Below are 10541 nucleotides of genomic sequence, written 5' to 3'. Positions count from 1 at the left end.
AAAATCGTTACGTTACGTATTCGATTGTATGCTTATTTTCTTTTTTTTAACTTTGCCAACGTTACACCGAGTTTCGTCTTCTGGTGCAGTTACTGCGGACGCGTTGATTATTTTCTTCCGCGCGAACGAAAAGTTTAAGTAACTTGAGTGCTTATCGCGGTCGTTAGCTTGCGCTGACGTGAAAAATAATTCAAAATTCTCGTTCTACCGGGGACAATGACAGTTCCAGTAAATTCCAGTCGCGCACGCGAAATATTTGCAGTTTTTTCATTGTCGACAATTCCATCTTGACAACTCGATGCCAATTGGCCAATAATGATGTCAACAAATAAATGATACTTATGTAAATACACGTGAAAACGAACATAATACGAGACGGCGATAAAAAAATGAGCTGAAAACCTTTTCCGTCTATCCTTGAAGTCGTATTGAAAAATCCTTCGATTTCGACAATACAAACTTATCTTTTCGATGTACTCGTATTTCGAAGCTCAATCTTCCATCTGAGGCACAGTCAAGCATAACAGGAATCCAAACGAGCCATAGCAACGGCTTCGCGTGCGTGGCGCATTCTTCTTTATTTTTCGGTCTCCCCCTCGGCGAAACGTGTGTATGCGTGCGTGTATCCGAAGAGAGAGAGAGAGAGAGAGAGAGAGAGTCGCGCGCGTTCGGCTCTTCTTATTCTCCTGCGCCTCCTTCTAATATTTCGTGGCGAATTGTTCTTGTTTTGGGCCGTCCAAAAGTGTGGCTTACGTCATGCTGGACTTTGAGAAAAAGTGCACCGAGCAAGATCTCAAAGTTGCCGCTGCAATCGAAAGAAAACGACAGATTGAAGAGGCTAGGAAAGCACGAATTTTTAACCCTCGTGTTCGCAGGATCGGAGTAAGCCTTATTGATAGATTGTTTATACTTTTATCTGTGCTTTTAAATTGAGCAGCGAATAACACAAATTAATTTTTAAAAAGAATTCAACATACGATTTCAGTAGTACAAGTCAATATTATGAAGGGTAAAGTAGTTTTAATGAGGTTATGCTAATTTGTTTATGCTATCAAATCACATTTGCAATATACTATATGAAACATGAACATGTTTAATAATTTAATTAATATCGCAAAGGCTGTTTGTAAGAAATGACAAACTACAACAGCTTTTTACGACGAAATTTATAATCTTTGTAAAGCAGTTACTCATTCAACAGCAGCATAGTTTTCAATGTTTTCAATAATTTAGCGTATGTTACTAATTTTTACATTTGCAATATTTTAGCCTCATTATGCGCATTCTATGATGAGTGACATACAACCAAAGCTCAATTTTCAAAAAAATAAAATCGTAAAAATTATGAAAACCCTACAAAAACTTGTTCATTAATTTAAATTATACAGGATTGAAGTACAATTAGTGGTTTCTTTTTACTATATTTTTTAAATTAAAGCTTGATTTTAAAAAATTACAAATTTGAAAATTATGGGTAAGAGTATTGAAAATCTGCAAAGTTGTATTGAAAGTCTCAAAACATGTGAAATATTTGTAGATCTTCGAACCCAGTCAATAGTTACATGTATTTTAAGTTTCTAAATTAAAAATAATAATTTTGAGAGAGTAGCCTTCCAATTTTTGCACATGGAATTCTAAAAAACTCAATAAATTAAAAATAAGCACAAATACTGATGCGTCAACAAAGAATAGCCACCACGTTTGAACTGCAAAAGAACACTTGAGTGCTCGAAAGAATGTGTTTGTTTCATTGTAATTCCATAGATAGACAAGGAGTTTTTAGATAAGCAAGTAGAGGAGAAGAAGCATCAACGAGCGTTGGAGAAGGAGGAAGAATGCCGTTTAAACGAGGCCCTAGTTCGCAGCAGCCAACTTGCCATTCTTCTCGAGAGGCAGCACGACCAAGTATATACACACTCTTTTTCTTTCTCATACATCTATTCGGAATATTATTTAAGCGTATTCCATAATTTTATAGGAACGGCGTCAACTAAACAAGGAAATCAACGCCTTCAGGCAGAATTTTCAGAAACCACAGCAACGAAGAGACTTTGACCTGTATGATCCTGAATTACTGAAAAAGTCAAAACCTCCGAGGGAGGAGAACGATTATCGTTTGGGACCAGCGTCTGCCCAGATGTACGTTTAATGTCTTTTTTGATTGAATTTTTTCATTTTCTATATTTTGAAAAACTATTTGGTTCGAGTCATAACAGAAGCTTTATTCAGTTGATGTATGTACCATGTAATGTTTTCGACAGCATTCTGGTTTTAAATTGAAATTGGATATCAATAATCGATAAAGTCAGTTTGAATAATTTGAGTGTATTTCGATGACGCGCATTGGCTGATAAACTAAAAAAAAAGAAACGTTAGATTCATTCCACAAATGGTAGATTTTGCATAAAGAAGCCCGACGATGCAATAAGCCTCGCCTCAACAATCGGGAAGCATAAAAAAAGAATCAAGTGTCGGAAGCGTGAATTATGATGACATCACATCAAAAGAAAGTGAAAAAAAAAAGCCGACCACAAGCGCAACCCGTCAACGCTTACTTCGCATTCGCGACACGTGTCACGCGCGCTTTTACCACGTAAATGTCAGTTACTCTCACTTTCGTTAGATTCTCTCCAAGCACGAAGGACTTACCCGACAGACAGCCTCGGGATCGTCGCAGGACGCCGGAAGATAGTACATTAAAAAGAAAAAAATTTCAGTTTCGAGGGCGAGGATGCGAACGGAGCAAACCGACGACGCGAACAACGCGAACAAATGCAGAGTTGGATAGTCCAGCAGGTACAGCAGAGAAGACAAGCTGACAAGGAAAGATCAGAGTCCGAAAGGATGTACCAAGAAGCTGTTTTGGCGCGTGACAAGAGGGCTTTGCAGTTGGATAACATGGAGCGGGAATGTCGACGAAGACTCAACGAAGCGACGGCTAGATTCAACCGGGCTTTGGTTTGATTTTACTAGATACGCTATAGCTTGTGCTAATGCTCTCGAGTGTGCATTTGATACGACCTGACGTAAGCGCAAAAATAATCCATGCTCGGCTGAACAACGTTGTAGCGGTTTGAGATGCAATGGAATTGCGTGGCAGCGATCCTCCAACACTTGGTTAGATGAAACAGCTCCCAGCGTGCTGTCTTTCCAAGCGTATTGATTATATAGTACACTAAGTTGCGCCAGGGGATTAAAAAAGATTACAAACCAATGGAGCAAATCTCATTGCATGCGATACTGCACAATGGAATTTGGTTCGAACGTAGATTCAACACGAATGTTCTTCGCTCGCGTCAACAAACAATCATTGCGGCCAGACTGAAGAAATCATTCGTGTTAATATTTTATTAGCGCGATACGTGGCGCGATAAGCTCAGATAAATTGCACATCTCTCTCTCTCTCTCGCGCACGCTTTAACGAATTGCAGTTGCGATCGGTGAACTGCGCGCACTGGGAGGATCGCGATGAAAGCCAGTCGAATAGCGAGCCGCAATATCTGCATCCGTACTTGAAGCAATTACTGGACAAACAGTATTGTCGCGCGTCAATGACAGCTGCATTCGCACGTTTACTTCTTCAATAATCGTCAGTCGAGGTCGTTTGCTCCTTAATTTCGATCGAAATCAGGAAGTGCGAAATAAAACGGCAAATATATACGTCAAGGTGGCGTGTTCATGACCTGCTTAAACATATTTCGCGCACAGGCCGAAGAACAAGAACAACGCCGTCGCTGCTTGGCCGCTCAAGAGGACGAGGACGCGCGAGCGGAAATCTACAATCACGTGACCGGCGACTTCCTTACCGAGCCCAAGGATCTGGCCAACAGTGCACTCGGGCCCAGTAAAATATTAGCCAACCGATTCAAGGGCATGACCTCCGCTCAACTCAGAGTCTTTCGAGACGAGCAGGGCAGGCAGATGCAAGAGATACAGGTTTTTTAGCTGCGCTCTTTTATTATTATTTCTCTTTGAAAGCCGGATGCTGCAGCCCGAAACGATGATAAATTCCGACTCTTATTTGCGTTCAAACGAGCCTTAGCTCGCGCATGTGTGCGCGCGTCTCGCGAGAAAATCCAATTGACAAAGAGCCGACACGACGTACGTATGTGCGACAGAGCGGCGCGTTATTCTCGGTTTTGAGGCCGATGACGCTCTGCGCAACGCTCTCGATTTTGAATTTAGCGATGCCGTCAGAGAGACAATGGCGGCACGAGGAAAAAACTAAAATCGAACTCGCTTGCAGCGAATGAAAGCCGAGGAAAGCAAGAGAAACGAGGACTGGAACAAAATGGTGAACGGAAACGCCAGGGCCGCCGAGAGTCATCAGCGGGAGTTGGATCGTCGACGAGCGTAATTTTGCAGACATATACGACACGCCTGAGATTGTCGGACTGCCGAAAATTTACTTACGCCCCGTTTTTTCCTTCTCTTCCGTAGAGAACTCAGCAAGCAGATCGCCGAGGAGAATTTGCGAATGGCCGAGCAGCAAAAGTCACACCAGGATTACCTCAATCGACTCGTGTACCAAAATAAACCGAGCCCCGAGTTCTACGAGCAGTTCAATAAGAGCACCCGATGAATAACGCATCTAATTGCCTCTCCCTTTCGCAATCCATCGTCAGCTCTGCGCGTGTCCAAAATTTTTCGCAATAAAAATGTAGTACGAGAACTACAAGGAAACGTCATTTCTCTCCTTTCCAGATTAAAGTGCTTACATGTTCTTGCAGTCATAGATTGCATTTTTATATTTTATTTTTGATCGAACAAGTTTAGACAGTGGAGCCATCTGTACATAGCGGAGGTCGATTTAAATTTCCGCGGCTTTCTCTCCAGCAGACGGCAGCAACCACAATGTTTTGATTTTGTTTTGAAAATAATGGACGCTTGACAACTGACTGTCGGCGAGCTTGTCGCATTTTTTGAAATCCAAATGCTGTAAGATAATCGAAAAACAATGTATACACACTGATGAATGTTTGTTTACAATTTAAGAGTGTAAAATTGAGAGAAACGATGACAGAAGTGGAAGAAAATGTACTTCCGCCTAAGTAAGCTAGAGGTTATGTTTAAGTCTTGTTATGTTTATTTGCATGATTATTTTTGTTTATTTTTGTAGATTCTTTGATAACAATTCTGTTCTACACGAATATGAATCTATTTCCGCTAGTTTGAAGGAAGAGTTGAACATGTGCAAGGTTAGTTTGCAAATAATCGATAACAATTATTTTAACGTATTTTTTTATTACTTATAATGTAATGAATAATTTGCTCACTCCTAATGTAAAATTGATTAGGTGGAACAAACTAAACTTCGATTAGAAATTAAAACTATTCAAGAAGAAAATAGAAATGCTAATGAAGCTCTGCATGCTTCTTTAACAGAATGTAATCATGGTAATTGTCAAATAGTAGAAGAGCATAAAGAAGTTCTTACAAATTTAGAAAAACGAATAACTATTATGCAAATGGAAAAGGATTCTACTTATCAATTATGGCAAATGGCATTAAAAATTATAGATTGCTTAGAAGAAGAGCTTAGAAATATTAATAGAGATGACAAAAGTACAAAATTTTATCAAGAACAAATTGTAAATATAAAAGAAGCGTATTCTGAAGCTATTAAAGTACTAGAATCTAAATTAGTCTCTGCCAAAGAAACTTTTTTTCAACAGCAAGCTCGGTCAGAAAAAAACAAAGAAATGATTGAGCAGTTAACAAAAGAAAAAACTAACATTTCACAGCAATTAACTATTTGTCAGCAACAATTTAGCGAAAAAGATAAGATTCAGCAAGCAACAATAGATTCCCTAAAAGAGGATTTTAATTCTACTAAATGCGAACTTGAATTTATCAAGCAGTCCAAAATTGATTTAGAATTAAAGTTAAAGGAAGCACAGACAATTGTAAGTAACATGATGAAGAGAGAAAATGAAGCTAAACTTAAAGTTTCAGAAGCTGTTGAATTGATAGAATCTGTAATGAAAGAAAAAAATGTAATATTAAAAAGGGAAGCTAGAGTTGTAGAAGAAAAAATAAAGCTGGAAAAAAACATAGCTAAATTATCGGATGAAAACGCTAATCGTTTAGATACAGAAATTACAAAAATCAAAGAAATGTATAATAAAAATATAAAAAAGTACCAATTAGAAATTAAAGAATTAAAAGCTGAATTGAGAGAAAAAATAACGGCATTAGATCGAACTGAACGAGAACGTAGATTAGCAGAAGAAGAATTAGAAAAGGTTAAGCAAGATTCAAATAATTTTATACATAATTCTCATGCTCGAATTCTGAATCTTGAACAAAGTCTACAGCCAAGAGATTCTAGGCTACAAATAAATGAATCTGGTCAAAAAACGATAAACAATGACAGAATTCTTGATTTGGAAACTCAAATAAGTCGTTTGCAGGAAAAATTATCTAGTACTACAGAGACATTAAGACGGGTCCAATTTCAAAATTCTCGAGATGTAGAGGACCAGATAAGAGAAGCTGACAGTCGTAAGAGAGAAATTATGGAGAAATGTTCAAATTTTGAAAGGCAATTATCTCGATCTATTACTGATAAAGAAAATTTAGCTTGTCAATTATATAATTTGGAAAGTTCTTTTCAAAAAGAATTACAAAAGAGAAATCATGAAAAGCTATTATTGGAGATCAAAGTTCGCGATCTACAAGAAAAGATTTCAAATGCAGAAAATTTTCCTAATGGACCAACAACTGTTGTAAATAATTTACCAATCAGAAGAGATACTAGTCAGCAAACGTAAATATAGTTTACTAATACTTGTTATAAAACAGAAAATATACTTAATTAGTTATTTTCTCCCCTTTTTTAGCATGGTGCATTATGATCCATTAACAAACATCATAGCTTTACAAGAAAAATATGATAAGAAAACAAACGAATTAATTCAACATGTTGAAACTCATCAAAAACTTAGTAATAAGTAAGTTATATAACTGAGCCAATCTAATGATTTGAGTTGTATTTCAATAGGTAATTTTTTATTTTCAGATGGAAAGAAGAAGCCAACTCGCTTACCGAAAAATTCCAAAAACGCACACAAGATTTCAAAAGTAAAATAAATATTTTACAAAAACAAAACAATGACTTAGCTCGGGAATTGCTATTTTACCAACAACTTCTTGCCCGCTGTAATGCCCAGATAGTTCAGAAATTTACCACAGATACAGAAACACGGTGACACTTACTGAAAACATGTATAAAAACATTATTGCAACATCAAATTAATTTATTTGAAAATATTTTTGTTATCTGACAGTATTTTTTATGATATACCCTTTTCTTACAAAGCTTTAACTAATTTATTCGCGTTTATTTCACTTAAAAAAGTACAAATTCTATTTCAACAATGTAATAAAAAATCTTTTGAACTTTATTAACAAAAACTATTGAATGCAAACTATTCAATGGTAGATTTTTACGTTTTTGAAGCAATACAAGCAGTAAACAAACTTGGGAACCAGTATAAAGGTTCCCCTTCATTTTGATTATCAATCCAAGCAAGACCCTCTTTGACCATATGATCAAGAGCTTTTTGAGCTCTTTCACTCTCCCATTTTAACTCTGATTGCAACAATGATTTTGAAATGAAGGCACTGCCATTATTATTTGTTTGCTGTAAAACTGCAGTGTGATCCATGCTCAACTCTCCAGGTATAGACTGAACTAAGTATTTGCCTTTACTGATGGGCACCACAGAGAATCCATTACCGAGTATTTTAAGTTTTCTAGCTGAAGCAAGCAAATCTTCATTTGTTATTTCTTGATGTTCTTTACGGCGTCCTCTTGCTTGAATTAATCGTTCTCTTAATTCATCCAGCGATATCAAGCCTCCATTTTTGTAATTAGTTGCAAGACAGACTTCAACAATTTGAATTCCAAGTTCATAGTAGAAATCACCAATACCTAATACAGACCAAAAGCCTTTACCTGATGCTAATGGATCAACACCTATAGAAGCACACATTTCCGTAAATTGTCGTCGGAATTGCGCATTTTTCTTTATTTCATTCTTGTGCTTTGAGGCAAACTCTTCCAAATTTATTCGAAAAGTTTCCATTTGCTTTGTCATCTGCTCGAATTGATTTTCTTGAAGCTCTGTTCCTTTGTCTTTATACCGTTCTTGTTCATATTTTTGTTTTTGGATTGCTCCAACTCCTGGTTTTCTTCTCATTGTTGATGAATTTTTAATTTAGTTTATCTCTAAAATAAATATTAATTAATTATAATTTTATTTATATATACACTTACAGAAATGAATCATGAGACTTTTCACGAATTTAAAAATTTACATGCAACGCGTAAACACAAAAACATTACAAACTATGAATGGCAACAAAAACAAAATATTTATCTAACCTTAAAAGATCTCGAACACTCCTTTTCATTCACCGTAGATGTTGACTATCAATAAAATCACGAAAACTAATACTATTTACGCGCATAGTAAAAGACGCAAAAGAATTTTCCCGTACAAACACACTTTCTCCATTTCTTAAAACCTGCTCGAAACCGCAAGGCTCATCAGCTGATCGACGAACTGGTGAAACTGAGATTTTGCTATAGCAAGTAGCGAATATGTGTGTATGTGTGTACTATATTGTACTGTGCTCTAGTATTGTTTTTGCGTGCGTGCTAAACCCAACATAAAAGCTTAAGTGACTGTCGATTCAAAGCATTTACATATCACCTTCGAGACTTTCATCACTTAATTAATATGCTCGAAGGTGTGAAACACGTGTTTTTGGTACTTTCAGGCAAAGGCGGTGTCGGCAAATCAACCATCAGCTCACAATTGGCCCTTGCCCTCAAAGAAACTGGATTCAAGGTAATTACCTTATTTGTTGTTATTAGGAAAGGTTATGTTATTTTACGAAATCACATTCGTGATTTTCACCACTAAATTAGTCGTCAAGTTTTGGTGAACTGTAAGAAATATGAACTGATTTTTTTTCTTAAAACAGTTAAAATATCTGGATTTTTACTTGAAATTATATTTTTATTTAATTTTTATTCAACGGTAACAAAACATTTCTCAATATTTTTTCAGTAATATTGCATTATATTCAATATTGTGATCAATTTATATTTTTATAACTCTTTTTAATGTTATTCATAGGTAGGTATTTTGGATGTGGACTTGTGTGGACCTAGTATTCCATATTTGTTGAATCTAGAAGACAAAGATGTCCATCAATCAAATGATGGGTAAATTCATCTTACTCTAGTGAAAATTTTTAATTTATAAAATGTACCTGAGTATACATAAATTGAAAAAGAATATTTCTGCAAAGGTGGGTGCCAGTTTTTGCAGACAACAATCAAAAACTAGCAGTTATGTCTATAGGTTTCTTATTGAAAAATAGAAATGATAGTGTGGTTTGGAGAGGTCCAAAAAAGACAAGTATGATCAAACAATTTTTAACAGATGTTGCATGGCAGGACATCGATTATCTAATAATTGACACCCCTCCTGGCACATCCGATGAACATATTACAGTTATGGAAAACTTAAGGTAAGAAAATAATTTTTGTTTCAATGATGAATGTAAACAAATGTTTGCACGAATTTTTATTATTTTAAGAAATTAATTTACATTGCGCCTTTATTTTTAAATTTTTCCGGAAAAATATTACGCACCAACGCGAATTAAAAAAAAAATAAATTGCGAAAAAGCAAATATAATTCATAATGATAATAAAAAAACTTACATATGACTTGGCTAGCACTGAGCTCACGTGATAATAATGACTGAGAGTCATGTGATGTTTAAGCAAAAAAAATATTAGTAAAGATAAGTAGCTTTAGAGTCATTCAAAAGATAAGCCTTTGGTCAACTATATCTAAAAAAGTAGGTGTTAAAGTGAAAAAGGCAAGAACTAATAACACTAACTATTCTAAAACAAAATGATGTATGAATTTGAACTTGGGTTGTTTACAGAAATGTAAAATGTGATGGAGCTATAATTGTGACAACACCACAGGAAATAGCAATTGATGATGTTACAAGAGAAATCACTTTTTGTAAAAAAACTGGTATACCTGTAATTGGAATTGTAGAAAATATGAGTGGATTTGTTTGTCCAACATGTTCAGTGAGTTAATACTAATATCTATTCTAAACATTAAATTTAAGAAAAAATTTATAAAATTATTGGTATTTTCATAGGAATGTACAAATATATTTTCCTCCAATGGTGGTGTTTCTCTCTCTGAATTGGTAAATGTACCTTTTTTAACAAAAGTACCAATTGATCCAACAATTGGTAGACTAGCAGATAAAGGTCAAAGTATTTTAAAACTATTTCCAGACAGTCAAGTTGCACAAGTCTTTCGTAAATTAGTGGAGGAATTAACAAAAAGTAAAGAAGCGTAAATAAATATATAGTTTATAAAGTGATTTATTTTATACACAGCAATAGGATTTTTATATAACTTGAATGAAAATATTTTTTACATAAGAAAATATAAAATAAAATATATAATATTGGTTCACTTTGTTTACAAAAA

At 35.3% G+C, this 10541-nt stretch overlaps 4 protein-coding genes across 5 annotated transcripts; 3 read left to right on the top strand and 1 right to left on the bottom strand.

The window, feature by feature from the left end:
* Positions 1 to 306: 306 nt before the first annotated feature.
* On the top strand, positions 307 to 4789 carry LOC131664377 (RIB43A-like with coiled-coils protein 2). The gene is made up of 7 exons (XM_058935425.1): positions 307 to 882; positions 1765 to 1905; positions 1979 to 2139; positions 2718 to 2958; positions 3709 to 3936; positions 4247 to 4353; positions 4441 to 4789. Exons 1-7 carry the CDS (start codon positions 757 to 759, stop codon positions 4580 to 4582), a joined length of 1146 nt encoding a protein of 381 aa, XP_058791408.1. The 5' UTR covers positions 307 to 756; the 3' UTR covers positions 4583 to 4789.
* LOC131664373 (uncharacterized) lies at positions 4788 to 7245 on the top strand. The gene is made up of 5 exons (XM_058935419.1): positions 4788 to 5051; positions 5120 to 5198; positions 5298 to 6769; positions 6843 to 6953; positions 7022 to 7245. Exons 1-5 carry the CDS (start codon positions 4972 to 4974, stop codon positions 7209 to 7211), a joined length of 1932 nt encoding a protein of 643 aa, XP_058791402.1. The 5' UTR covers positions 4788 to 4971; the 3' UTR covers positions 7212 to 7245.
* Positions 7246 to 7261: 16 nt separating this feature from the next.
* Positions 7262 to 8563, bottom strand: LOC131664379 (vacuolar-sorting protein SNF8). 2 transcript variants are annotated; one of them, XM_058935428.1, is made up of 3 exons: positions 8390 to 8563; positions 7961 to 8233; positions 7262 to 7891 (listed from the first exon to the last, which is right to left on the bottom strand). In XM_058935428.1, the coding sequence occupies exons 2-3, from the start codon at positions 8202 to 8204 to the stop codon at positions 7449 to 7451; spliced, it is 687 nt and encodes a 228-aa protein (XP_058791411.1). In that variant the 5' UTR covers positions 8205 to 8233; positions 8390 to 8563; the 3' UTR covers positions 7262 to 7448. The 2 variants fall into 2 exon arrangements, with proteins under 2 accessions (XP_058791411.1, XP_058791410.1); XM_058935427.1 differs by having other exon boundaries at positions 7267 to 8233; positions 8390 to 8559.
* Positions 8564 to 8656: 93 nt separating this feature from the next.
* LOC131664378 (cytosolic Fe-S cluster assembly factor NUBP2 homolog) lies at positions 8657 to 10421 on the top strand. The gene is made up of 5 exons (XM_058935426.1): positions 8657 to 8858; positions 9150 to 9238; positions 9325 to 9546; positions 9973 to 10126; positions 10201 to 10421. The coding sequence occupies exons 1-5, from the start codon at positions 8748 to 8750 to the stop codon at positions 10405 to 10407; spliced, it is 783 nt and encodes a 260-aa protein (XP_058791409.1). The 5' UTR covers positions 8657 to 8747; the 3' UTR covers positions 10408 to 10421.
* The last annotated feature ends 120 nt before the right edge of the window (positions 10422 to 10541 follow it).

The sequence above is a fragment of the Phymastichus coffea genome, unplaced genomic scaffold (assembly GCF_024137745.1).
Source record: "Phymastichus coffea isolate CEN01 unplaced genomic scaffold, Cenicafe_Pcof_1.1 PCOF00043, whole genome shotgun sequence".
NCBI classification, from domain to species: Eukaryota; Metazoa; Arthropoda; class Insecta; order Hymenoptera; family Eulophidae; genus Phymastichus; species Phymastichus coffea.
This window is presented reverse-complemented; position numbering and strand designations above follow the sequence as displayed.

Coding starts and splice junctions, on each gene's coding strand:
- LOC131664373 (XM_058935419.1), top strand. CDS start 4,972: ATGAATGTTTGTTTACAATTTAAGAGTGTAAAATTGAGAGAAACGATG. Junction 5,199..5,297: donor AAGAGTTGAACATGTGCAAG/GTTAGTTTGCAA, acceptor AAAATTGATTAG/GTGGAACAAACTAAACTTCG. Junction 6,770..6,842: donor AGAGATACTAGTCAGCAAAC/GTAAATATAGTT, acceptor CCCCTTTTTTAG/CATGGTGCATTATGATCCAT.
- LOC131664378 (XM_058935426.1), top strand. CDS start 8,748: ATGCTCGAAGGTGTGAAACACGTGTTTTTGGTACTTTCAGGCAAAGGC. Junction 9,547..9,972: donor ACAGTTATGGAAAACTTAAG/GTAAGAAAATAA, acceptor GGTTGTTTACAG/AAATGTAAAATGTGATGGAG. Junction 10,127..10,200: donor TTGTTTGTCCAACATGTTCA/GTGAGTTAATAC, acceptor GTATTTTCATAG/GAATGTACAAATATATTTTC.
- LOC131664377 (XM_058935425.1), top strand. CDS start 757: ATGCTGGACTTTGAGAAAAAGTGCACCGAGCAAGATCTCAAAGTTGCC. Junction 883..1,764: donor CTCGTGTTCGCAGGATCGGA/GTAAGCCTTATT, acceptor GTAATTCCATAG/ATAGACAAGGAGTTTTTAGA. Junction 2,959..3,708: donor CTAGATTCAACCGGGCTTTG/GTTTGATTTTAC, acceptor TTTCGCGCACAG/GCCGAAGAACAAGAACAACG.
- LOC131664379 (XM_058935427.1), bottom strand. CDS start 8,204: ATGAGAAGAAAACCAGGAGTTGGAGCAATCCAAAAACAAAAATATGAA.